The sequence below is a fragment of the Rhodamnia argentea genome, chromosome 8 (genome assembly GCF_020921035.1).
Source record: "Rhodamnia argentea isolate NSW1041297 chromosome 8, ASM2092103v1, whole genome shotgun sequence".
NCBI lineage: Eukaryota > Viridiplantae > Streptophyta > Magnoliopsida > Myrtales > Myrtaceae > Rhodamnia > Rhodamnia argentea.
This window is the reverse complement of record NC_063157.1, coordinates 5,210,077-5,235,476: the sequence shown is the minus strand read 5'-3', so window position 1 is coordinate 5,235,476 and position 25,400 is coordinate 5,210,077. Positions and strand designations below refer to the sequence as shown.

General features: G+C 42.9%; 5 protein-coding genes and 1 long non-coding RNA gene across 12 annotated transcripts; 5 read left to right on the top strand and 1 right to left on the bottom strand.

Annotated features, from left to right (window-relative positions):
* The first annotated feature begins 224 nt into the window (after positions 1-224).
* LOC115741245 (lysine histidine transporter 1-like) lies at positions 225-4,970 on the top strand. Its single transcript, XM_030675053.2, has 8 exons — positions 225-425; positions 2,662-2,819; positions 3,022-3,405; positions 3,485-3,878; positions 3,977-4,082; positions 4,207-4,298; positions 4,436-4,504; positions 4,583-4,970. The coding sequence occupies exons 1-8, from the start codon at positions 378-380 to the stop codon at positions 4,679-4,681; spliced, it is 1,350 nt and encodes a 449-aa protein (XP_030530913.1). The 5' UTR covers positions 225-377; the 3' UTR covers positions 4,682-4,970.
* Positions 4,971-6,346: 1,376 nt separating this feature from the next.
* On the top strand, positions 6,347-10,077 carry LOC115741246 (lysine histidine transporter 1-like). Its single transcript, XM_030675054.2, has 8 exons — positions 6,347-6,740; positions 6,838-6,995; positions 7,187-7,570; positions 7,784-8,177; positions 8,490-8,595; positions 8,715-8,806; positions 8,916-8,984; positions 9,074-10,077. Exons 1-8 carry the CDS (start codon positions 6,708-6,710, stop codon positions 9,170-9,172), a joined length of 1,335 nt encoding a protein of 444 aa, XP_030530914.1. The 5' UTR covers positions 6,347-6,707; the 3' UTR covers positions 9,173-10,077.
* A 426-nt stretch (positions 10,078-10,503) lies between these two features.
* Positions 10,504-12,445, bottom strand: LOC115741251 (TLC domain-containing protein At5g14285). Its single transcript, XM_030675061.2, has 2 exons — positions 11,322-12,445; positions 10,504-11,134 (listed from the first exon to the last, which is right to left on the bottom strand). Exons 1-2 carry the CDS (start codon positions 11,690-11,692, stop codon positions 10,750-10,752), a joined length of 756 nt encoding a protein of 251 aa, XP_030530921.1. The 5' UTR covers positions 11,693-12,445; the 3' UTR covers positions 10,504-10,749.
* Positions 11,123-18,778, top strand: LOC115741253. Its single transcript, XR_004015450.1, has 3 exons — positions 11,123-11,253; positions 12,808-12,812; positions 18,767-18,778. It is a non-coding gene; the product is annotated as an uncharacterized LOC115741253 (long non-coding RNA).
* LOC115741248 (cytochrome c1-2, heme protein, mitochondrial-like) lies at positions 12,986-17,067 on the top strand. Of its 5 annotated transcripts, XM_048283378.1 has the most exons (9): positions 13,070-13,095; positions 13,956-14,035; positions 14,163-14,245; positions 14,620-14,837; positions 15,319-15,598; positions 15,683-15,754; positions 16,300-16,416; positions 16,533-16,598; positions 16,724-17,067. In XM_048283378.1, the coding sequence occupies exons 3-9, from the start codon at positions 14,186-14,188 to the stop codon at positions 16,838-16,840; spliced, it is 930 nt and encodes a 309-aa protein (XP_048139335.1). In that variant the 5' UTR covers positions 13,070-13,095; positions 13,956-14,035; positions 14,163-14,185; the 3' UTR covers positions 16,841-17,067. The 5 variants fall into 5 exon arrangements, with proteins under 5 accessions (XP_048139334.1, XP_030530919.1, XP_048139335.1 ...); XM_048283377.1 differs by lacking the exon at positions 13,956-14,035 and having other exon boundaries at positions 12,986-13,095; positions 14,167-14,245; XM_030675059.2 differs by lacking the exon at positions 13,956-14,035 and having other exon boundaries at positions 13,044-13,095; positions 14,159-14,245.
* Positions 18,779-19,476: 698 nt separating the features above from the next.
* On the top strand, positions 19,477-25,288 carry LOC115741185 (transcription factor GTE8-like). Of its 3 annotated transcripts, XM_030674946.2 has the most exons (11): positions 19,477-19,654; positions 20,193-21,511; positions 21,629-21,677; positions 21,771-21,854; positions 22,388-22,461; positions 22,573-22,645; positions 23,813-23,887; positions 23,964-24,079; positions 24,157-24,223; positions 24,321-24,451; positions 24,543-25,288. In XM_030674946.2, the coding sequence occupies exons 2-11, from the start codon at positions 20,285-20,287 to the stop codon at positions 24,807-24,809; spliced, it is 2,163 nt and encodes a 720-aa protein (XP_030530806.1). In that variant the 5' UTR covers positions 19,477-19,654; positions 20,193-20,284; the 3' UTR covers positions 24,810-25,288. The 3 variants fall into 3 exon arrangements, with proteins under 3 accessions (XP_030530806.1, XP_030530807.1, XP_048139300.1); XM_048283343.1 differs by lacking the exon at positions 19,477-19,654 and having other exon boundaries at positions 19,731-21,511; XM_030674947.2 differs by lacking the exons at positions 23,813-23,887; positions 23,964-24,079; positions 24,157-24,223 and having other exon boundaries at positions 22,573-22,597; positions 24,360-24,451.
* Positions 25,289-25,400: the final 112 nt, after the last annotated feature.

Genomic DNA, 25,400 nt, shown 5'->3' with positions numbered 1-25,400 from the left:
GATATCCAATGAGGGTCGTTCGTTATACATTTACCCCGATCGATCGTTCATGTGGCGTGGTGGTTTGGTTTTGGGGGTTAAATTAATCGGGTCGATTGCTGGCGGGTGGCCAGATCTGTTTTCCTGGATCCACCTCAGAACCAAACGGCCAGTCGAAGATGACTCCCGAAAGTCAACGAAAAACGTCGCCTTCAATCTTTCTCTCCCCCTCTACGGTAGAGTGTTTCTCCCTTCCCCTTTATATCCGCAGAACAGAGTACCCATATGAGCCAGCCATATTCATTCTCTCTCTCTCTCTCTCTCCCCCTCTCCTCTGCTCTGCACTGGAATTGAGCTGAGCTTTTCGTGTTGCTTCGCCGCCCGCAGCTGAAGCCGCCATGGGAACGCAAGGTCCCGACGACGAGAAGTACATCGACCGTCACTCCGTGAGTCCTCTCTCTCTCTCTCTCTCTCTCTCTCTCTCTCTCTCTGTGTAATATGGAACACTTCAAAGCAATTAGGGCGTACGTTGGTGAGCAATCTGTCTTCTGTCTGAGCCGGTGAGGAGGGGCCAAACGAGGGCGTGGTTCCGCCATGTCCTCTCTCCTCATTTTTCCACCTGAATTATCTATCGCCTAACCTATTCTTGAAATGTTTGTCAAAAAAAGAAAAAAGAAAATACTATTTTTATAAGAGGGACGGGCATGTGAGGTCCACCTTTTTTTAATTTCGCCGTAACTTATGGGTACTAAAATTGATTTTCGGGACAAGTGCACTGAAAATCCTAAAACGTGTTACCAAGTGTAATTGAGTCCTAAAAATTTTAAAAAGTATAATTAAGCCCTAAAACTTATTAGTCAGAAAGTGCAATTGAATCATAAAATTTTCAAAAAGTATAATTAAGTCATAAGATTTATCAGTCAGAAAGCACAATTGAGTCATAAAATCTTCAAAAAATGCAATTAAGTCCTAAAACTTATTAGAAAGTGCAGTTAAATCCTAAAATTTGTCAAAAGTGCATTCTAATTCTAAAACTTTCAAAAAAGTGCAATTTAAGTACCAAAACTTGTCACGAAAGTTAAACTGAATCATAAAACTTTCGAAAAGTACAATCAACAAAATAATTTCATTTCATTAATTTCATAAGTTTTAGGACGTAATTATACTTTTTGAAAGTTTTATGATTCGATTGTATTTTTGTGAAAAGTTTTAGGATTGTTGGTGCATTTATCCCTTGATGTTTTACCGAGCTCATTCACAAAGCTACGTGTCCGCTTTTCATTGGGGGCACAAAATTGGCTTGCTTTTTCAATACTCATTCATAGTTATCTCGCTCCACCATTGTTTTGCGTTAAAAACAGAAGCCAAAACTAAGTTTTTGCTATTTGTTGAAATCTCGAAATACAACTCAAAATCTCGAAGATCATTAATGTAAAAAAAACCATACAAAAAAAAAAAAAAACTGCATGCCCGACAACATTTGAGAAAATAAAAAATATTTTTCATTTCCTCAAAATCACAAGACCTTCACTTAAAAAAAATATTTGATGCGTGTTATATTTTTTAAGTATTAATTGAGTTGTCACAACTTATAGAAAAGACAAAAGTATAATGATATCGATCAATACAAATTCAAAACTCAAGCTGTCCGGACCGGTGGCGTTCTTTGTCCGGCCTTGCGGCATGCCCTCTTGTAACATTAGTACTCCGTGCTCTTCCATTCACGTATCGTTCACGGCCAGTTGAAAAAAGAATGCATCCCTATTCGATTGGACGCCAAAAACGATTTCGACAAAAAGACATCGTGGTTATTGTAATTTTCGATCTTTGGAGCACCATAATTTTTTAAATCGATAGTTTTGGTGCCGTAGCTCTTTAAAAGTATGTTTACCACAAATACCGTTACTTATAATGTCGTGTCGGTTTTTCCAACAAAGAAAGTTGCTTATGTCGCATTCTTGTTTTTAAAAGTTGTGATACTCGAATAATTCGATTGATCGATTGAAAAGTCTTGACATTAAAATGAACATCGTACTATATTTACAATATTTACAATATTTTTTTCTTGTGACTTTTTCGACACGACATGTTGCATTGCATATCTTTAAAATCATGTTTTTTCTTTGTTTTTGTTTTTTTATGTTGTTTTAAGCACTGTACCATAATTAGGGATTTCAGATTTATATTAATTTAAGAGAGAAATATGTGAGGTTCCCTCCTCCATGTGGCCCGGTGGTCCTAATCCAATCAACCTTGGATGTACGGTTCGGCAAATTTCTTTTTACATTTTTCTTTGTCGATCTCCTTCTTCAGCGCACGTTGACCGATGTGATCCACCATCAGATTTAGGATTTGTTTAAAATTAGATAGTAACGGTAAAGATTAATCCCCCAATTGTCTGAAAAATGTTCAAATTCAATGGATCGTTTGAAAGAGGATGTCATTTTTAAAAGGCCGCCCTCGCATTTTGCTTTGACTATGTGACTTCACGACACGAAAACTTATTCAAAAGTTTCAAATATATTGTGCGACGGACGATTCGGTCTTAATTTTTCGTATTTTACCAATTTAGTCCTAAACATTTTGGTATTTATCAATGTAAATGCAAATGAGACATAGCAATTTCTTTTCGTCCTAGGCAAGGTCTAAAGTTAGACAAATGCTTCATGATTGATCACACAGATTGAGGAGAAACTAGCGAAGCAGAAGGAGATCGACGATTGGCTTCCCATCACCTCTGCGAGGAACGCGAAATGGTGGTACTCGGCCTTCCACAATGTCACGGCCATGGTCGGAGCCGGCGTCCTCAGCCTCCCCTACGCCATGTCCGAACTCGGATGGTATGCTAAACTTCCTAAGCAAGAAATCATTTCGGTCATTCCGAATCTATCGCAATGTGGCAGATGTCGGTCTTGAATCAATCTAGTCCTTAGTTATATTTCTCCTATTGCCAGTTGAGGTATCAGTTTGCAGATTGAACTTATGAATCGGTCCTGTTTTAAGTTACTTGGCTGCTTTGTGTGTTTCTTTGATGTTTTCTAGGGGCCCTGGAGTAGCTGTGCTAGTCCTGTCATGGATCATCACCCTGTACACGTTGTGGCAAATGGTAGAGATGCACGAGATGGTCCCTGGGAGGAGGTTCGATCGGTACCATGAGCTCGGGCAGTACGCGTTCGGCGAGAAGCTCGGGCTCTATATCGTGGTCCCTCAGCAGCTGGTGGTCGAGGTCGGTGTCAACATCGTGTACATGGTCACCGGAGGGACGTCGCTGAAGAAGTTCCACGACACCGTGTGCTCGGACTGCAAGAAGATCAAGACCACCTACTTCATCATGATCTTTGCCTCTGTCCACTTTGTCCTCTCCCACCTCCCCAACTTCAACTCCATCGCTGGCGTCTCCCTAGCTGCAGCCGTTATGTCTCTTAGGTAATGTCCTATTCCGGACTCTGTGAATTCTAGACTCTATACACGATTCGGGATGACGTTTCATATCTTCATTTTTCAGTTACTCGACCATAGCTTGGGGAGCCTCCGTAGACAAGGGCGTTCAGCCGGACGTGAAGTACAGTTACAGGTCTTCGACCACGCCAGGGAAGGTCTTTGACTTCTTCAGCGCCTTGGGCGATGTGGCTTTCGCATATGCGGGGCACAATGTGGTCCTGGAGATTCAGGCGACTATCCCCTCCACTCCCGAGAAGCCGTCCAAGGGCCCGATGTGGAGAGGAGTCATTGTCGCCTACATTATCGTGGCTCTCTGCTACTTCCCGGTTGCTCTAGTTGGTTACTATGTTTTCGGGAACAAAGTCGAGGGCAATATCCTCATCTCCCTGGAGAAACCGAAGTGGCTCATTGCAATGGCAAACATGTTTGTTGTCATCCATGTTATCGGAAGTTACCAGGTAACGAGCAAGCTCCTTCTGTTGTGTCTTTCAATGTTCTTCGTGGTGATGCTGTCTTCGTAGCCCGGGACTTAATTGATCTTCATGGTCTGATGCAGATTTACGCAATGCCGGTGTTTGACATGATAGAGACTGTATTGGTGAAAAAATTGCACTTCAAGCCAACCAGAATGCTTCGTTTTGTGGCTCGCACTGTCTATGTCGGTGAGTATGATACCCGCTCTCGTGTCGTTTGCTTGTATATCTCGGTCTAGTGTTTGCAGTTCGGTCCCTGCTTTTCCTGTCTTTCCTTCTTGTCAATGTTATTGACGTCCCATTGGCATGGCAGCATTCACAATGTTCATCGGCATCACTTTCCCATTCTTCAGCGGCCTTCTTTCATTTTTCGGAGGACTTGCTTTCGCCCCGACGACGTACTTTGTAAGCAACCTCCTACTCAGACAGTGATTTGGGATTTGCCATTGTAAAAGTCGGTTTATCTAAATGCTAGGATGAGCTTTCTGGTTCGAATAAAATCCTAACATGTCTTCTCCTTTCTCCTGGTTTTTTTTTTCCAGCTTCCTTGCATAATGTGGCTCGCAGTCTACAAACCGAGGAAGTTTAGCTTATCCTGGTGGTCGAACTGGGTATGTTAAACTCCTTCTCCTCCTATGGTAACCCATCCTCGATCAAGCCTCATCTGATATGGGTTTTGCTTATTCCAGGTATGCATCATCTTCGGGCTTTTGCTGATGATCTTGTCACCCATCGGAGGACTCCGGCAGATCATCCTCCAGGCCAAGACATACCAATTCTATTCCTAGACTCGCATGGAAGCGAACCGGGTTTGTCTCCGATGCAGACCAGTTCAGATTCCGAGTGCCCATAGAGACAGATCATAGAACATGGTGGGCAAGACTAAATATTCAAGCAGGAACACGTCTGGTTATTAATGGAGTATCAGTACATTGTGCGTCTGTGATGGGTGATTTGTGCAACTTCTCTATGCTCTTTCCTTCCGTTCCTGTGTGCATATATCTTCTCTTGCTGCGTAATTCTTCTTTAAGGATCTTTAGAAAAGATTTGTGGCTTTAGTTATTCTTCATTCAGTTCGATGAGCCCGGTACTGATCACTTGTGGATAAGAATTCAGCGGTCGCATACTTGATAATGCGTCATCCGGTGTAGGGGTGTGCATGATCCGGGCCGGTCCGGTCCTGGCATGGAACCGGGGACCGGACCGTAGTCCCGGTCCCCATATTTATCTGGACCAAGGACCGGACCGGGACCGGCGGTCTCGGTCCCGCCCGATAGGGACCGCTAACTATTGAAAATCTAGTCAACTTAATAAACTATGCCATGGTAAAAACATAGCGACTCGCTATGACTTTTATGATCGACGAACTTGATTAAAATGTTCGAATTCAATACCAAATCCAGCCATTACATGATAAAAACATACCAATCGCACTCAAAAAAGCCTTGAGAGAGAAAAGATGACCAAAAACAAGATGGAAAATAAGACTAAAAAGAGAGTCTTGAGAGGAGAGTGGGACCGTGCAAGGTTGGGAAAAAAATGGGCAGTGGACTTTTATTATTATGTTTTGTTTTCAATTTTTTTTTGCAATTGTATATATTAATATATAAATAATTATATATTATTGGCGGTTCGGTCCTGGTCGGGCCGGTCCGATCCCAATACAAGAAACCCGAGGAACGGACCGCCCAATCACCGGTCCCATTTATTGGGACCGGGGACCGGACCATCCACCTCAAGGACCGGACCAACCCAGCCGGTCCCGGGCTGGTCCGGGCCGGTCCGGTCCGGTTTGCACACCCCTAATCCGGTGCATTATGAATGGATCAGATCTCTCCAGGTAGGATTCGAACCTACACATGGATCCGTGGCATCCATCCATATATCTTGATCGGAAAAGAATCTTTACAAAAGGAAAGAATCGAGAATCAGTAACCGCATCCGATCTCCACAAAAAAGATCCCAATCGTTTCGAACTTTCTATTTGTGGAATGCGCGACGAGAGGATTTCCAGTCCCTCTGCCCCGCCAGCTTAGCTATCCCGACCAGAAACTAGACCTCAGCATTTGAATGAAATGAATCGACTCCATAGGTCACGTAAAATCAACATGTACACAAACGAGATCGCAATCGAAAACGCGGCGCGATTGTTAATCAAAACAGAACAGAACCAAAGTACTCACATGTCACCAATTATCGCGTGAAGTTAAGGGGGTCAAATCATATCCCAGACAATAGAACCTGCGACTGATGAATCTGTTCCCTAAAGCTTCGCTCGGCGAAAGCGACATGGTCGATTGGGGAACTTTCAAAATCGAAGTCCTTATCATTCTTTCTTACTGCCCTGTTTGGTCTTCATGAGGCTTGAATCCCCATTTGGGAAATCGAAACGGTCAAATTGGGAATCTCTAACTGCAGCCTGCAAAGCAAACTTGCCAAAAGCATAAATATGAATCGGGACACAAGAATCAAAACATCGTGAAACAAATCGACCCAATTAATGCACATCGTCAAAGACGGCAAGAAATCTGCCTCAATCTGCTAAAACTAGGATTACAGCAAAAGGGTTGCTCTCAATTTCTTCAGAACCTTAGCCTACAACGGCTGGATCAGACAACTGTGTCGTCCTCAAATCGTAAATCCGTCCAAAACAATTTATCGGGTCCGAGTTTTATTTCCATACTCGTAGAATGCATCGTCTGGCTTCCTTGGATAGACACATTGAGAACATACATAACTCTCCTTCCTTCATCTGTTTGTTTTAGTGCTTCGTCTTTCTCCTCCCCCTGTTGTGCCGGTGATTCCTGTCGATCCATGGGGACTGAGGGCGGCGACGACAACGACAAGGTAAGTCCGCTGCTGATTTGTTTAGTCCTAGCGATTAGTGATTCTGCCTGCTTTCGTTATTGGCGGTCAATATGTTGCGCGGTTTGATCGAGGACAGGGCGGCAGACCACCAGTGAAGCAGAAGGAAATCGACGATTGGCTTCCGATCACATCTTCCAGGAACGCAAAATGGTGGTACTCGGCATTTCACAACGTCACTGCCATGGTTGGCGCTGGTGTCCTGGGTCTCCCTTATGCTATGTCAGAGCTTGGATGGTAACATTTCCTCAAATCGAATGAAATATGTCATTATACAAAGCCGAAACCAAGTCATACGAAAAAAGATTTGAGGCTCAAATCAAGATGACACCTTTAACACAGAAGAACATGAAAATCATTTCTTCAACCATGCATAACTGTAGCTCCACAATTTAGCACAAATTCTTTTCGACTCCTGTTGTGGTCAGGGGTCCTGGTGTGGTAATATTGATACTGTCATGGGTCATCACGCTTTACACCCTGTGGCAAATGGTGGAGATGCACGAGATGGTCCCGGGTAAGCGGTTTGACAGGTACCATGAGCTTGGCCAGCACGCGTTCGGCGAGAAGCTCGGCCTCTACGTGGTGGTGCCCCAACAGCTGATCTGCGAGGTGGGCGTGGACATTGTCTACATGGTCACTGGAGGGAAATCACTGGAGAAGATTTACAACTTGGCCCAACCAAATGGAAAACATCTCAAGACTTCATATTTCATCATGATCTTCGCCTCGGCTCATTTCGTTCTCGCTCATCTCCCGAATTTCAACTCCATATCCATGGTTTCTTTGGCAGCAGCCGTCATGTCCTTGAGGTATCAGCATCTTTTGTTCGTTCCCCACTTTATAGTATTACTCCTGGCTCCAAGAAGTGCAGAGTCGTCGAAACTGATTTTGAAAGTTGGAAGAACATAACTTAGTCTTAAAGTTCTTCACAAAAGAAAGACAAAAAGAAGAACAGTGGAAACAATCAGTCTTCAAATTGTTAAGCTTAGAGTATGCACATCAGCTAGATGTTATCCTTGCAGCTACTCTACCATTGCGTGGGCAGCCTCCGTCCACAAGGGTGTCGAACATAACGTTGACTATAGCTCTCGAGCCTCCACCACCTCCGGAAACGTATTCAACTTCCTAAGCGCCCTAGGCGACGTTGCGTTCGCATATGCTGGCCACAATGTGGTGTTGGAGATCCAAGCCACCATCCCTTCGACCCCGGAGAAGCCATCCAAGGGCCCGATGTGGAGAGGAGTGGTGCTCGCCTACATCATCGTGGCGCTGTGTTACTTTCCTGTTGCACTAATCGGGTACTTGGTGTTCGGGAATAAGGTCGAGGACAATATTCTCATTTCGCTCGAGAAGCCCGAGTGGTTGATCATCACGGCCAACGCATTTGTCGTCATCCACGTTATTGGTAGCTACCAGGTACAATCTCTTGCACAAACTGTCCTAGTTTAGCTGCACGTGCAAACAGTTTGAAAGTGTAGCAATTGATTTAGACAGTATGTCAGTACTTGCTCTTCTCCGATATGCAAATGCACTGGTCATAATTCTTAACACTACATATACGTCCTCGTTCCGTGATGCAAATGACTGAAGAGTGGCTCTGTATATACGAAAAGAAAAGCAAATTTTCTTTTGGGACGATGAATTAGCCGATCGATCCTGGGAGTTATTGAGGTTCATATACAGAAATTTCACTCTGTGTCTGCAATGTTTTGGTCATGTGGAATGCAGCTCTTTGCAATGCCAGTTTTCGACATGATAGAGACTTTCCTGGTGAAGAAACTCCATTTCAAGCCCTCAGCAATACTTCGGTTCGTAACGCGTAATCTATACGTGGGTAAGTTTTCTCACCTCACAGTCACCCATGGAAAGCTTCATCAATCAAAGCTGGCTTCTGCTTGAGGCCATTTGTAGACACTCTTTTGCTGAACTTAGTTGTCCTTGTTTCGATCTCAGCTTTCACCATGTTTGTGGGCATTACCTTCCCTTTCTTCGGAGGTCTCCTGGGATTCTTTGGAGGATTTGCTTTCGCCCCGACAACATATTTCGTAAGTCTCATTGATTCGAGTCAAGAACAGGAAACCCCATGAATAAATCTGTATACATGCTCATGGAGTTGGTTCAGGCCTCTCTGACTTAGTATCAAATTTTGTTCAGCTACCATGCATCATGTGGCTGGCTATCTACAAGCCCAGAAGGTTTAGTCTCTCCTGGTTCACCAATTGGGTGAGTTCTCATTCAGAGTTTGCTTGCTTTCTCTAAGGAAAATAGTCGCTGCAAATGTCTTCTAAAAGAATTTACCCATGAAATTTCAGATATGCATCATACTGGGTGTCCTCCTGATGATTCTGTCGCCGATCGGAGGGCTAAGGTCAATCATAGTAAGCGCAAAGAACTACAAATTCTACTCGTAGGAAGGAAAAAGCTCCACCAACTGAAGACTAGTCTTCTCAGTTCGCACATATCGAGTCACTCTTATGTTCTAGTTTGTGTTTATTTTCAAGCACACCCCGTCTGACATATCTTTCAACATGACTTATATTGCTGCTTCGGTCCAATCCTCGCATGAATTCAATAAATGGCTATGCCAGGTTTATAATTCCTTATCCCACTTAGCAGCGAGTATATCTGACTACAGACCGTCGGTCTGAGAAATTGTCTTTACATTGAAACGTTACCACTTGCAATTGCAGTCACAACCTGCCAGCGTTAGAAAGTTTAACCCAACATGACCCCCAACCCTTCTCCCCTTGGGAGCAGCACATTCCACTCAATCTAGTTTTGTTGGACAAGTTCCCAGAATTTCTCTATCGACTGGTGAACATGAATCACTTTTTTTGATACAGCTGACCTTACTCGCCCCAAGGTCAGTTCTAAAGGACCGTGGGACTTCATCATTTCTGAACTTTGTTTGGTATAACGTCAGAATGGATGCAGCAGCCGGTCCGATCAGTTGTTTTGATATATCTTCTAATCGTAACGTTATGCGCGCCCAAAAGACCTAATGCAAGATGTCAACTTATATACTCAAGCACATATCCCCAATGTCCCTAATTGTTTGCATTCCCAGTCCTAGAATCCATAGACAGAGCCAACCTACAGCACCATAAAGCTAGCAATCTAGCAATCGTATAACTTCAACTCTAATTCTAATCATGTCAGTTAAAGTTTTTAGTTCATATGTTGCAAGGTATGGGGTAGCTTTAATGAGATCATGACTAATGGATCATTGAACATGGGAAAGGGATAAAGTAATCTCTCCAGCTAGTCAGGTTGCTGTGGAAAGCAGTATGAGCAAGCCCAAGACATTCAACAAATGCATCACGTCCACGAGTCAACTCATTACGGAATCAACATTCCATACAGGTGTATACAAATTCAAGCTTAGTTGGAGCCACTCCATTCATGAATTAAAAATGTCCTAACTTTCTCCTTCCAAATAGCATATTGTTAGAAGTCAGTGCACTTAATAAAAAGTCATGAAATGAGAGCTCAGCTATTCATGAGTAGCCCATCAAGCTGACTAGCTGAAAAACAAAGCTCTAAATATTTTAGCATCTTGATTTACAAGTGCGGTAAGCTTAGCAGGAAGGCCATAAACCAGACATTACCGATGACGTAGAAAACCATATGCATGACCCAACGCAAAGAAGTGAACATAATGTATGGACCTAATCACCAGAAACGGAATAGCACAGACTGAGTTGAAAGGCGTGAATTAATACTGCAGAAGCATGAGCAAAGCTTATGGACAAATTCATGTATTTCCTTTATATCCTTCCACTGACACAAACCTATAACTGATACACCACTGATATATCACCCCCGACCAATGCCTCAACCCAAACCCCAAAGAAAAGATCCATAATTCATCACCCAAACTGTTCATTCAGACATCATGGGAGGAATATAAATGACCTGAGCTCTTATCTTCTCTACCGTGTAACGTAAAATACATTATCATTACAACAAGAAGAACAAACAGAAAAGACTATCTTGACTTTTTCTCCAGTCTACCTCTGCTTCTTTCCGTGAAGAACTCAGCCCAAAGATTGGACACCCACAAAATGCTAACACCAATGGCAACTGAAACCACGACCAACCAAGAAACCCAAACCCACTTTGGAATCACACCTTCTGCACCGCCACTCGCATAGAACACCCCCATTTTATACAGAAAGAGTGGACCTACAAGCCCTCTGACAACAGAATAAAATGAATAGAAAGGTGCAGACAAAGCATCAAACACCTTAGCAGCAAGAGCCGAGTCTCTCCTCCGCACACCTGCCAACGTCCACGCGTTTTGGCAAGCGCTCGTAACCTCCGCAAGGATCAACAGGACCAAGATCGCGAAAGCCCCGTGGCGGACCAAGTACCTGGAGGAAAGGTTGGAGTTTTATACAAAACACTATGAATGCAACAACATCACGAATAACTCCAAACTGACATCACACAACAAGATCAAATCTTTTCTTTGTCGCATTGATCAAGTAAAGTTCTAGAGCGTAACACTACGGGACAAGAAAGTTACTGCTACCACGCGACAATTCGGAATGGCGATACCTGCAGGTGAGGAAGACGAAAAGAGTGGCCAAGTGGTGGCCGATGAAGAGAAGATCCTTGGGGTAAAACACGACGTAATGCAAGAGATCGGCGAAGAAGTAGGCACTGCTGAACTCGAGGACGGCGTCCTGGGCCTTGGTGTTGGGGGACGAGAAGCCGTGCGAAGGGTCGGAGAGGAGGGCGAAGGAGGCAAGGAAGACGGCGGGAGTGCCGTGGGCGAGGGAGATCAGGCAGCTGGAAGCCTCGGGCCGGGCCTTGGGGCTCCAGCCGCGGAAGACGACGGCGTGCCCGGCCAGGTAGACGGCGAGGAACATGGCGAGGAAGAGGGGGAGCGGGGGAGGGAGGGAGTCGAGGAGGGCGGCGGCGTCCATGGGGAGAGCAAATCCGATTCCTTCTGGGTCGATCGAGATAGGTGTTTGATGAATTGACTGAATGAGGGGTGTTTGATGGAGGTGGAGTGGGAAAGAAAGAGAGAAGCGTGCGAAAGGAAGGATCTTTCGGGTGTGAGTAGTTAGGTCTGACCCTTTGAATTCTGAATGACTGATTGATTGTTCACTGAGAATCGGTAAAGAAAAAGTAGAAGAAGAGGAAGAAGAAAGAACGAAGAAGGTAAAGATTCGGAGAGTGACGCCTTTGTTTCAACAAAGACAACTCCTCAAAAGATGACTTTGCTTTCCATGCCTGAACATATGATATTCTAATGAGCCTATCTACGATGTTGTCGTCCAAGTTACGACGAAACAGTTCTCGATCGCGCTACTACGTCGTAAAAGTTTTGTAAAACCTTTTTGCCTCGTCACATCGTTAAGGGGTTACGCCCCCGGCCCGGGGTGGGGAAAAGACCTTCCGGCCACCTGAGGCTAGAGGGGTGCTCTGCTCGCGGATGAGTGGTGCGGCCCGCAAGTTAAATTCAATAGGATAAGGGAATGAAAGGGAATATGCCTTTCGGATAGGGGTGTGAGAGAGGGCAACAGCTTGGGTTTTGTTCAAGTGAGATCGAGGAAAGGCTTTTAATCACCGTCACGGGGGAGATGGGGACGGACAGCGTGGTGGGGGAAAGTTCGTTTCGTACGAGGAAGGCGACTTCAAGGGGGAGTGAGGCACATGCTTCAGAGATGGGTAGGTCCAAAGCCTTATTTGCGTAATGAAGAATTAGTACGGGCGATATAAATGGGAAGCGCGGTGCTCGTGTTGGGCGACGGGAGGGGGAGACGGAGGAGGAGGACCACCGAAGAGCGAAGGGATTTTAAACGTGAGGATCTTCATTTGGAGGGAGGAGGGGGGGTGGGTCGGGGTGAGATACGCACGTGAGCAAGATATTTTGAACGACACGGTTCAATAGGTAGAGACGTGAGACGAGGGTGGAAGGCGGCGACAGCCCTCGATTCCGTATGATGTGAGCATGTCGTGTCGTGTCGCCGGTTGCCGGAGAAGTGGAAGCAGCTGATCGAGCGGGGTTCATAGGGGCTACTATTCCGAGGCCCAGAAGCTGTTGGACGTCTGAAGGGCTCATTTTAGAGCCATTTGAGCCCATTCTTGTAAGGCCCGGCCCGAGAAGGCCGGGAAACTTTTGGTGATCTGGAGGGCTTATGTCGAAGGCCCGGCCCCAGTAGGCCCGGAAACTTTCTCGAGGCGGAAATGGAGTGTGGCTCTCTCTCTCTCTAGAAGTCGTGGCATTGCTGATTCTAATTTCTGAACTCGAAGTTCCGCTTCTTCTTTTTTGTTTCGATCTCTCATCTTGGCCTCCGTTCAGCCATCGTCGCGTCGAAATCCCGTAAGTTTCTCTTCGAATTCTAGTTCCTCCGGCAACTGTGCTAGGGTTTATTGGCGATTCACGTGAACTTGGAATTGCCATCTCTACCTGCGCGTGCCGTTATGACTCTGAATTTATCCGCCCGTTGCGAACGTATGGTTTGGATGGGACTGAATTGAGGGTATCGCTAGTTTGTTAGCTCTCGCACAGAGAGAGTGGCTCTGTGAACGCATTTCGAAGCCGACTGCTGGCCCTCGGTGCTTCTTTGTGCTAGTAGTCCCGAGCAAAAGCTGGTTGGTATCTGAGAGAGTTTCGGGGATTGATTTATAGTCTTTGCGACGTTGGTTTTTGGCCGGTGTCAGTTATCCGTGGTAGTTATCTATCACTCTGGAATCGATCATTTTGGCATCGAACTCGATGAGTGCGTGTACCTGGTTCGTGCTAGCAGTCTTCATGATCTGTGCAAGATAAGATAATGAGAAGGAGGGCCATGTGGCCACTGATCTGTTCGTGTTTGTGTGATGACGCCCCCGGCCCTACAGCGAGCATGGTGAGAGCTAATAACATCTTTGAACTGATGAGGCTTTGGAATGGATTAGATACTCTTTCATGGCGGCGGTATTTGAATTATTTAACAAGCTACATCGGAGCAATGTCTGATTCAGAGAGTTATATGAAGTTACAATCGGGATGATAGAGATCTTCGGGCATGTTGTTCATTATACTTCTGTAGAGGCAGTAGGATTTTACAAAGCTATTTGTAATTTAATTATACGTATTGTAAGAGTTTAACAAGTGCTCTGCGGAATTTCACTGGTCTGGTGTATGAAAATCTTCTATGGGTCCCCTTGGCTTCTCATTTTCCTTTTTGGGTGAACTAGTTCCATTGTTGCGCTGGTTTTTCTCCCTAATTCTTTCCTTCTGTACGTAGAAAATGGAGGAACTTTCATTACCCTGCACAGTATGTATAACTTTGATCTCCCCGAACCCAATATGTTGCTACTTGATGGAATTTGAATTGGGTACTAAGCTTGTTTATCTTGTTCCTACATTTGTGAATCGTGCTTTTATTTTGGGATTTGAGGCAAGCAGGAAACTCATCTGACCTGAAATGGCTGGGGGAGGATTTGTTCGCCAGCTTTTGAGGAGAAAACTTCAGCCTTGCTTCAAGGTAATTTTTACTGTTTTGTATTCAAGAGAATTGCATATGCATGATCATGTAATTGCAGATGCATGATCATGTGCAGTTATGTGTCTTTCCTAATGAATGAATGTCATATGGAGGCTTGCAAGTTCCTACTCATTCTTCTATATGAATGGGATAGTTCATTTCCTATGGATCAGAAGAATGTCTTTCTTCATCTGTTATTTAGTTGGATCTTCATCTGTAAGCTCACTGAAGCTGATTTTTACCCTTTTGAATCTCAAGCAGCATAGTAAACATTGGACCAGGATGCATCTTCTTTATGGTTATCAGCATGGTAGATGCATTATTGGGCTCGATAACTATATTGATTTAGTTATATGTACATGCTATATTTGCAGGCTTCTACATCGTTGGCCCCACTTTTCTCAAAGGAAAGTGAGATTAATGCTGGAGGTGTGAGTGCTTTGAGAGCATTTGCATTGCTCGGGGCAGGTGTCTCAGGATTTTTTAGCTTCACAACACTTGCGTCTGCTTCTGATGAGGCAGAACATGGTTTAGAGTGTCCAAGCTATCCCTGGCCTCACAAAGGCATTCTGAGTTCTTATGACCATGCATCGTGAGTTTTTGGTTTTTTATCTTTGTTGCACCGTTTTCTTCTCGACTTTACAATTATACTCATGGAATTATAATGGGCTTGATCTTCTTAAGCTTAAGAAAGAGAGATTGTTTATGTTTTATAGAGCCATTCTGCAATAAAATCACTGGCCTTCCCCACTTTGGGCAGAGTAAATCCACGTTTTTCCTTTTATGTGTTCCTCGCCATTTTTAGTGTCCTCATGTTGCCAAACTCAATGTACAAGGCCTTGTTTTGTGAAAAAAAAAAGAAAAATGTGTGGAATTGCCATTCGACAAAGCTATTTACCTCTTCTCTCCCAGATGGGATTTATTGCTACTCCCGCATAATAATTGAATCAAGTTTTTTTGTGCTAATATGCTGGTCAAAGTTTTTCATATGAACTATAACTTTTTATTATATGACAGTTCAGCCACTATTTTATGTCTTATGGAACCTTCACATGAATGCTTTCCATGAGCAGGATCCGCCGTGGTCACCAGGTTTACCAGCAAGTCTGTGCGTCTTGTCATTCAATGTCTCTTATATCATTTCGTGATTTAGTGGGAGTTGCTTACACGGAAGACGAGGTGAAAGCTATGGCGGCTGAGATCGAGGTGGTTGATGGGCCTAACGATGAGGGTGAGATGTTTACTCGTCCTGGGAAGCTAAGTGATCGATTTCCTGAGCCTTATGCAAATGAAGCAGCAGCCAGATTTGCTAATGGAGGGGCCTATCCTCCTGATTTAAGTCTAATCACTAAAGTAATTTCTCTTTTCTCGTTTCATTTATTTTCTGCTTATACTTGGTCATGGAAAGATGATTATTTTGAAATTTTGTTATTTCAGGCTCGTCACAATGGTCAAAATTATGTATTTTCACTTCTGACCGGTTACCGTGATCCTCCAGCTGGTGTTGCAGTAAGTGGTGTTCCATCATTTTTTTTCCCTGTCAGAATGTTCCCTCATCTTATCCATCCTTGTATGACATTTTTAGCATTGTGAAGGGGCAGAATTCCTATGTTCCAGACTATCCTTTTTGGTCATTTTTCCCTATATATAATTATAAATATTTATTTTTATTTTTATATAATTACTTCTTTTTCCTCAATTGGTCTTGTTTTTATTTTATTTATTTTTGGGTTGATCGACCGCCGACTCCAACTAATTTGGGATAAAGGCAATGTTGATGTTGATGTCGGGATGTTCCATCAGATTAGGCGTACTTGTTTTCGCTGCATTTTTTCCTTTCATTTTACTAGGGTTGGCACGAATGAGAAAGGAGTTTAAAGTAGTATTTAAGGTTCATAGAGAAAAATGATGGCATACCTGATCCAAGAGTTAGTTGCCTTACAAATCTTGTTCTTCTCATATGGCATGGAGGATGCTAGTCCTCTCATTAGTGATTGATGATGCCCTTTTTTTTTTTTTCCGGCTTCTTATTCTTAGTTGTGCTATTATTCTAGATAAGAGATGGACTGCACTACAATCCATATTTTCCTGGTGGAGCTATTGCAATGCCGAAAATGCTCATCGATGGTGCTATTGAGTACGAAGATGGTACCCCGGCAACAGAATCTCAGGTTTGATTAATCTTTGAGCTCATAACTGATGCGTAGTTTAGGTTTTCTAGGTTTGGTACTTGTTATTGATGGTCATGCTCGGGTAAAGCTTAAGTTTTCACTTGGTTATGCTGCAGATGGGGAAAGATGTTGTGACATTCTTAGCTTGGGCTGCGGAACCTGAAATGGAAGAGAGAAAACTCGTAATGTTCATCCTTCAATCTTTCTATACCCTTGTTGTTTGCCTCTTCGCCATAGATTTTTCCTTTCTCAGATGATATTATGTGCAAATTTTAGAACGTCTAATGCTGTATTTCTCTTTATCCAGATGGGATTCAAGTGGATATTTGTACTGTCATTGGCGCTACTACAAGCTGCTTATTATAGGCGCTTGAAGTGGTCGGTGTTCAAATCGCGGAAATTGGTTTTGGATGTTGTCAACTAGCGTCCGTCCACATAAATGGCCATTGTGCTTGTTGGCGGACTGGACGTCAAATAGCTGTCCTGTGGAATGGCTTTGTTTCCTCCTTTTTGATGTGAAGTTTTGTTTAATCAGTAGCTTAATTTTGTCATGGAGCGGATGTTACTGTCTAATTTCCAGTTTGGAAATAAGCCCTCCTGGATACATTTGAGCTTTTGAGAGGCATCAACTTTTGATAACTCCCATTACCATTCTTTTTTCCAAATGCTTGGGCCAAACTGTTGGAAAGCAAATCGGTTGTCAAGTTGGGAATCATCAGGAATTGCTGAGCGATCTGCGCAGAGACTGGGCAAAGTCTTGATCCTTGTGCTTTAATTTGCGTTAGTTACCGTGTTCTTAAGGTCCTCTCCCTTTGTTCACTTATTCCTTGAGACCGTTCTTGCTTTATTAAGTTCCATTGCTGGAGTTATTGAGACCTTAACCAGTAAACTAGCCCATACTGAATGCCGGTGAAGTGCCCATTTGTCCTTTATGGTTTAACTTTTTCCACCCTAAGCCGTCATTCTCAAACCTTTTCAGTTGGCTTAATTAGCTAATTTCTTGGCCCTTGTATAATACTTTTCTTCAACTCAGAATTGACTTATGATCCTTGAATATATTCAAAATTAATGTTGAATAGAGCATCTTTTTTCCGAGAAAATTCAAGGACTTAACAATTGAAAATTGAAGGATGACATTGCAAACCACATAAGTTGAAGGGACTTATTGTTAAGGATCTTACTTTCTACATTTTGGGCCATCAAGTTAACAGACTCCTAGAATTAATTGAAAGTTTGGGGATACACAGCATGCTGAACAAAAGTTGGATAATTAGCAGTGTCATTGACTCGAGACTAGATTCGATTGTATATTGTGAAAGCTTGCGTTTGGTAACTATATGGAGGGCGTACGGAGTGAAACTATACCGCACTAGAAAAAAATTTAGCAAGGTGTTTGAAGAGTAGTCGCCCGAGGTGAGAATAAGCTGAAATTATCTTTACATTGGATGTTCCTTTTAGCTTCTCCATGTGTGCATTTTTTTTCAATTAGAATTTTATCGAATTTCAGTATCTATATCTATCTTTTTTTCTATCTATTTAAGGCAAAAAGACACATGGAGTGTAAATATTTGTGTACGTCGCTCACTTTGATACAATTTTTTTTTATCACTTAAGTGTTAAATCGAAGAAAAAATGATCACTTAAGTGTCAATTTCGACCAAACAATACATGTGAAAATTTATTATTAATTTTTTAATATTACGTGGATTTGTTTTTTTTTTTTAAAGGCAATACACATGGCAAAAAAAGGAAAAAATTTTAAAAAAATTCACATGATATTGAAAAAAATTGAAAAAGCTAAATAACTTGAAAATAAGCTAAAATTAAGAAAAATAAAAAAGCAGATATCGGTTGTTGTAGCAGTGAAGGGGTGCCCTCGCAACCGCCGCCCCACCACGGGTAAGGTCGGCCTCGCCCGGATTTGTGAGGTCAAGCCCATGCCGGCCATCGGTGGGGGTCGTCGACCACCGATCGGGGCTCAACGACTTTCGCCAACTCATCCCCCACACTTGTCGGCCATTGCCGGCGGTGGTGGGGAGGTGTTGACAAGGGTTGTGCAAGGCCTCACCCCTACCAACATCCGATTTCAATATTTTTTTTTAGCTTATTTTTTAGTAATTTAATTTTTTAAAATTTTTGATTTTTTCTTTTCCCGACTAAGATCCCGTGACGAGCCACTTAGATGCCACATAGGATTTCCGATGATGTTCATTGGAGTTGACACTCAAATAAAACGTTTTTTTTTTTAAATTGATACTTACGTGATCTAAAAAAAACATTTACACTAAAGTAAACGCCGTGCACAAATATCGGCATTCCGGATGTCCATTTGCCACCTATTTAACTTGAGAATGCCAATTTGTCTCACTTTTTCAAAACCACATTTACAGTCTCGCACTTTTTTTACCGGGCATAATCACCATTTTGCCCCGTTTTTAGCAGGTGCTAATATCATTTCGACATTTTTTTTCCCTGTAATGAAAAATCTCGGGATACCGCGGTCATTATAAAAAGCATTTTAACCTACATTTTTATATTCAAGAGTTCCCATCTTATCCTATAACAGCCAGTTAACTACAATATTAAGAAAGTCAATGTGCAACTTAGCCAAAAATGGGCAGTCAATAATCATCATTAGTAAGCGAGTTACACTCTTTGTGACTAGTACCTGCAGAGGATAATATCCCATGTGCAGTGTGATGCAGCCGACCACGCCCCTCGTGCCAATGAAATCACTCCGCGCCGCACCGTCACGTCCGGCCGAAACTCGCGTGCGGGGATTCCAGCCAATCACCGACGACAGTCACCGCGCGTAACTCCACCGGTCAGTCACCCCATCTTCACTCTTTTCGCAAAAACACGAAAAGCTGCTCATTGACTCGCTGGGGCTGACTAGATAAACGCATCTCGTCCGTTGAATGCTTAAAGGGTCGGTCGATAACGGATCCCGACACCATCCGTCCGATTGGCGAGAAGTGAGAAAGCGACGGTCAGGATTGCCTAAGCAGTCGTGTAAAAATACGCAAGTGGGCCTTAAACCAGACGCAGAGAGCGAAATCTCTCTCTCTCTCTCTCGCTCTCTCTCTCTCTTTTCGACTGTCGTCGCTTCTGGCAAAAGCTTCGACGCGGTTCTTCTTCGCAGGCTCGGACTGTGAGTGTGGCTCGGCTTCGCATCAGTCGGATTTAGGGTTTCGCCACTGCTTGCTTCGCTAGAAGCGCATAGCGGGGGCCGATTTGGGTTAGCATGTTTTTTGGCCAGTTGCTCTGGTGCTCGTGCTTCTTCTTGCTGCGGTTTTCGATCTAGGGTTTGTTCGTTACGCTGGTGAAGTTTTCGCTGTTTGATTTGAAAATTACTGATCTTCTCGGGGGTTCGGGGTTGAACTTCTTTTGCTACCTTATCTCTTCTGATGCGTGCTTTCTTTTTAGCTGATCCAGCCAATCTTTTGTTTTCGCATTGAACTCTTTTGATATAAGGAAGATGGAGTTTCTGTTTTTCTTATTTTTGGAAAATTTAAGCAAATTATCGTGTGCGTACTATGGCGAGCTTAAGTTTTAAGTGGGATTTCTCTTTTTATCAGGAATTTTTAGCTTCGCCGGTGTTTTCCAATCTCTTAGTTTACAGAGAATTTCGAGGGGGAAGAAAGTAAATTTATGGAAATGGGTATTTTTTGAGGATGTAGTACGCCATATAGTGTTTTTACTGGGGGAGAGAAAGCACATCCTCATAAATTCTTAGTCCAGGTGGTGATGTCGTCCTTATGATTATCAACGTGCAGAGGTCATTCATCGTTGAGGCTCCAATAGGCTTTTTTAGGGCTACCTTAATACCGAGGGAATCCGAAAGAACACTTGTAAGGTGTCGGGGAGGATGATGGTTCAAAATGCAAGGCTGCCCGGAGACTATTACCGAAGCTCGTTTGCTGCAGCTGGTGAATCTGAGGGATCTGGTAGTTCGGGACGTATCGACACAGAGTTTACTGTTTCAGAGGATTCTAGTGGTCCAGCCAAGAAATGCATCAACCTAAACACGAATAGAGGGGTTCGGTTTTTTGTGCGCTCGGAAGTCCTTCCTCTATCGAACATTTCACCTTCTGAAAGAAAAGATTTGATACATAGGTTGAGGCTTGAACTTGAACAGATCCGGACTCTCCAGAAGAAAATTGAGTCCCAGAGAGCAACTGGGGCTACATTGTCGTCGTCTAGTGATATTCTAAGCTGCAGCAATGGGCAAGGTTTGCAGGCTGCTGCTGCTAGGAAATCATCTGTGAAGACTTCTGGGAGAGAAAAGAAAGTAGATACACCTGATGGAAAAGTTCGTGGTTGGAATCGTGATGCAACGGGAAAGTTTGAGTCAGTAAAGCAGCCTTCAGCTCCAAGGGCTGCCAATGCAACGTTAATGAAAGATTGTGAGACTCTTTTAAATCGTCTGATGTCCCATCAGTATGGTTGGGTTTTTAATCAACCTGTTGATGTGGAGACATTGGACATTCCCGACTATTTGGACGTGATTAAACATCCTATGGATTTGGGAACCATAAAGGGAAAAATGAGATCAGGTGCTTATTCGAGCCCATTAGAGTTTCTCACTGATGTGAGCCTTACCTTCAGCAATGCGATGACCTATAATCCTCCCAGCAATGATGTCCACCTGATGGCTGATACTCTAAACAAATTTTTTGAAGTCAGGTGGAAAACCATTGAAAAGAAACTTGTGGGTGGTGGAATACAACCACCATCAACAAAATCAGCTCCATCTGAGGAGGTGAAAGCAGCCAAGTCAAAACCTCTTCCTAAAAAGAGGAAAATGTCGAGTCAACAAGAAGTTATGCCTGCACCTCTTCTGCAGGTAATGACAGATGAGGAGAAGCATAAACTAGGCCAGGAATTGGAGTCTTTGATGGGAGAAATGCCTGAAAATATTATCGATTTCTTGAGAGAGCATAGTTCAAATGGAAGGGAATCTGTAGAAGAGGAGATTGAGATTGACATAGATGATCTCGGCAATGATGTTCTTTTCACATTAAGGAATCTGCTAGATGAGTATTTGCAAGAGAAACAGAAGAAGCTAGCATGTGTTGAACCTTGTGAAATAGAGGTGAACTCTCGTTTCCTCCTCCATTTATCGATGAGAAAGTTCAAGACAATACGGATGTTCTTATTTGTTTGTCTTTTTGTTGTTATTACTGAATTCTTCTTTTCTTGTCCTGTGCAGATCTTGAATGAATCTGGCTTTAGCAATTCATCTATGCAACCGTGTAGAGGTTGTTCTTTTTTGAATTTTTTTTTTCATGTTGTTATATTTCATTTAACTCTTTGTTTTATTCTAATTTAGTATACTCACATGTATATTGCAGGACACAATGCTGGCGATGAAGAAGTTGATATTGGAGGAAATGAACCTCCTGTATCAAGCCATTCACCGATGGAAATAGAAAAGGGTAGGCACCATGATATTAGTAAATATATTATCTTTCCGGTAGCTGTAACTGTAGATGGATAAGAAGAATTTCGTTGTGACACTGCCTACTCGAGCTTTCTGTTTGGAAAAGGGATTTGTTAGCCAGTCATATACGAAAATCGAGTAAACGTGAAAAGTCAGCATCTTAAAGCAGTTCTGAAAGAGTATATCTATTTAAGGACACAAAAAGGCAGAAAGGATAACAAAAGGAGACCTTGGCATTGCCTGGCCATAGTCAATTAGAAGTAGTTGTATTTTTTTCATTTTCCTTCTTTAAAATTCTACCAAGATCTAAATTTTGTGGCATGTTTTTTATGCTTCTGGCAAACATGACCAACTGCTGAAAGCACATACTAACCTAATTAGTGAGAATTTGATCCTTTTGGTATGTCATTTTTACGTTTTTAGTTTTCCTTGTAGCTACATTCTCTTAATGACGTTGGAGTTGTTTGTTATTGATAGGGATAGGTTAGACTCATTCCTTCGCTGCTGTGTTTCATGCATGGTATGCAGATTCAGGCCATAACAGTTGCTCTGAGAGTGGAATTGATAATGTCAAGGCTTCAGACACTGAAAAATTGACAAAGGTATGTAGTAGCCTTTTCTGGGGATTCGCTAGATTTTATGTGTCGGAAAGTGTTCGTGCCTTAATTCTGCTCTTTTTTGTGCTTTGTGACACTTAACTAATTTTTCTTCAGGAAAGGGAAATTGCCAATTCTGAAGGCCGCGGGGATGAAATGACTAGGAGCAGCGAACTGATTGATATAAACCGTGAGTTTATTGCCGTATCTGCATTGTCTGTGTTGTGGAATATCCAAGGATATTCTTGTGCACTTTGGTCAATAATGAAATCTGAAGTAGGATGTCTGCATGGTAAAAGCATGATTGGAGTGTGGATACTCAGTTTTTTATTGAGATACGAAGCCTTAAGTTTTTAATCCCAGTACTGTGCTAGACTGTTTGCTAATTTACTTTTCCTTAGGATAACTAGGATATCTGTTGTCGTGCATTTTATTCGGCTTTTGTGAAGTGGCAGTTGGTACTTCCTAATGTTCTCCACGGATGTGTTGCAAGCTCTTGTTTGCTACTTCTAATGATATCTTTTTCGTGGCGTTTGGTCTAAAGTTTTCTTACTTAGGGAAAAGTGACACCGACAAACTGTTGACACATAGATGGGCTGATTCTCTTAGTGCGGTGCTAATATTGGTCATTTCTGAATGTTTTTACAGTAATTATGGAAGACAGAACAGGTTGCCTTTGGGCAATGGTTTTTAGTACTTCTTCCCAAAGAGTATATTTCCTGCAAAGTGAAGATCAATTATTCATATCAATGCTTGCCTTGAAAACTTTAAGTTCGTTGCTTAAGATGGAAGAATTTTAGGTGGCGAAATTTCCTGCAAGAGTACTGTGATTTTCTGAAGGCTTTAGTCATTTCCTGTCAGGGGTTTTTTTCCCTTTTCTGTTATGTTTTGGCTAAATTTACTCTTGAGAACTTGTATCGCATTGCCTTATAGTAGTCAATGGCCACCAATAGAGAACCCAAATTTTATGATAAGACATTGGCTGATCAGCAGCTTGGATATTGACTTGCTGAGATATGCGAGTATATGCTTTAGTCGTCTCATTATTTTTCCATAGGTTTTGAGCGTTGAAGGTCTTCAAAAATGTTGAATTTACATCGAATGGGCCTAAGATCTGTCATGAATGAATATATGCTGGGTTACTAGTCACTGCTGTTCAGATCCTCTTTTGTATTCCTTGTGTTTGATTGTCAAGACTAAACTTTCCCCGAGCATGCTTTATGCCCTATCGATGGAGATTTCACTGTGTGTTTCTTCTCTGTGTCTCAATCCTGCTTGTGCACCATTTGTTCTCTATGTATGAAGATGTCATTATCTGTGTATTCTCCATGTCGCTTTATGAATTCCGTCTTGGCAGGTTCTCTCAGTATGTTGGACCAACCTGAGCAGACTTCCATGCAAAAGGCAGGCTCTGTCGACTCGGATAGCTTCGGTAAGTTGGCTGGAAGAAGTGCTCAAGCTTTTAGGAGGTTTTAAACGGCTCTGATAAATTTAATCGAATGTCATAGGGGAAAGTGCTCCTATCGAGAGGCAGGTCTCCCCAGACAAGCTATATCGTGCAGCTTTGGTGAAGAATAGATTTGCTGATACGATCTTAAAGGCTCGAGAAAAGACACTCACACAGGTTGGTAGAATAATTGGGCTAATTTATTTGTGGGGGCCTTTACATTGGGAACCATAAATTAATCTCGTTTGATACAGGGTGACAAGGGTGATCCTGAAAAATTTCGCCGGGAGAGAGAGGAGCTTGAAATGCAGCGAAGGAAGGGTACTGATTGTTTGCTTCTTTTTTAGAGACACCTCCCTTTTGTTTAGATTTGATTTTAAACATGGTATATATTTTTTGTTTTTTGCAATGTTACCAGAAAAAGCGCGATTGCAAGCGGAAGCAAAAGCTGCTGAAGAAGCCCGAAGGCGAGCTGAAGCCGAAGCTCTTGCTGAGGCCAAGCGGAAGAGGGAACTGGAGAGAGAAGCTGCTCGACAGGCTTTGCTCAAGGTGAATGAGTACACCTTTAATTCGCTATTTTTAGCGCCCCTTTCTTATTGGGAAAGCATGGGACTTGAGTATTGCGTTGTACTCGTCTTAGATGGAGAAGACAGTGGAGATAAATGAGAATTCTCGGTTCCTTGAAGACTTGGAAATGCTCAGGACTGCTCCAGGAGAGCACTTACCGAGCTCTGCCGATGAGACGAGCCCAGATCATAATCTGGAAGCACTGGGAAGCTTCAATCTCGGGGGTAGTAACCCCTTAGAACAACTTGGCCTGTTCATGAAAGCGGATGAGGAGGAGGAAGAAGCCGAACCACCTGCATTTTCAAATCACGAAGATGTCGAGGAAGGGGAAATAGATTGAGATGCAGAGAATTTGAAAGCAAATCGACTTTCACTGCCTTCTGGATCAATGAACAAACAGAATACATGGACAGTGGCTGCCTCTCTGAATCCTCTATAACAAAAAAGAAAAAGCAACATCAGAAAAGGAAAAAGCATATGCAGAGGGGGTGTGTACGAGCTTCTTGACTCGGTGTTGGCTTGTGAGACTCATCAATGGGGAGATTCTCCTAAATGCTGTGATCATGTATCGAATCACCACCTATCTAGATAGCAAAATGTAGGCCGATATGTGCTGGGTAGCTTTCGCTGAATGTTGTGTGCTGCTTAAAGTGTAGTACAATCTCGCCTGATTTTTTTGTTTGCCGTTGATAAGTCGGTCAGTTCTAGTCGCCTAGTGACCCGATGTGCAAGACTGAAGAAAAGGTTAGTTTTTAAGGGCCTTCTTAGTTATGGTTGGAGCCAGAATAGAAGAAAATGAACACATGTGCTTCGGTTGTCTGTGTTGGTTCCCATAGGCACTTAACGTGATGTGCGGAATTGTGGAATGTGTCTGAAAGTGTAGAGCAAGCATTGGCAGTCTGGTTGCCCGTTTCGGACCAACAAATGTAGC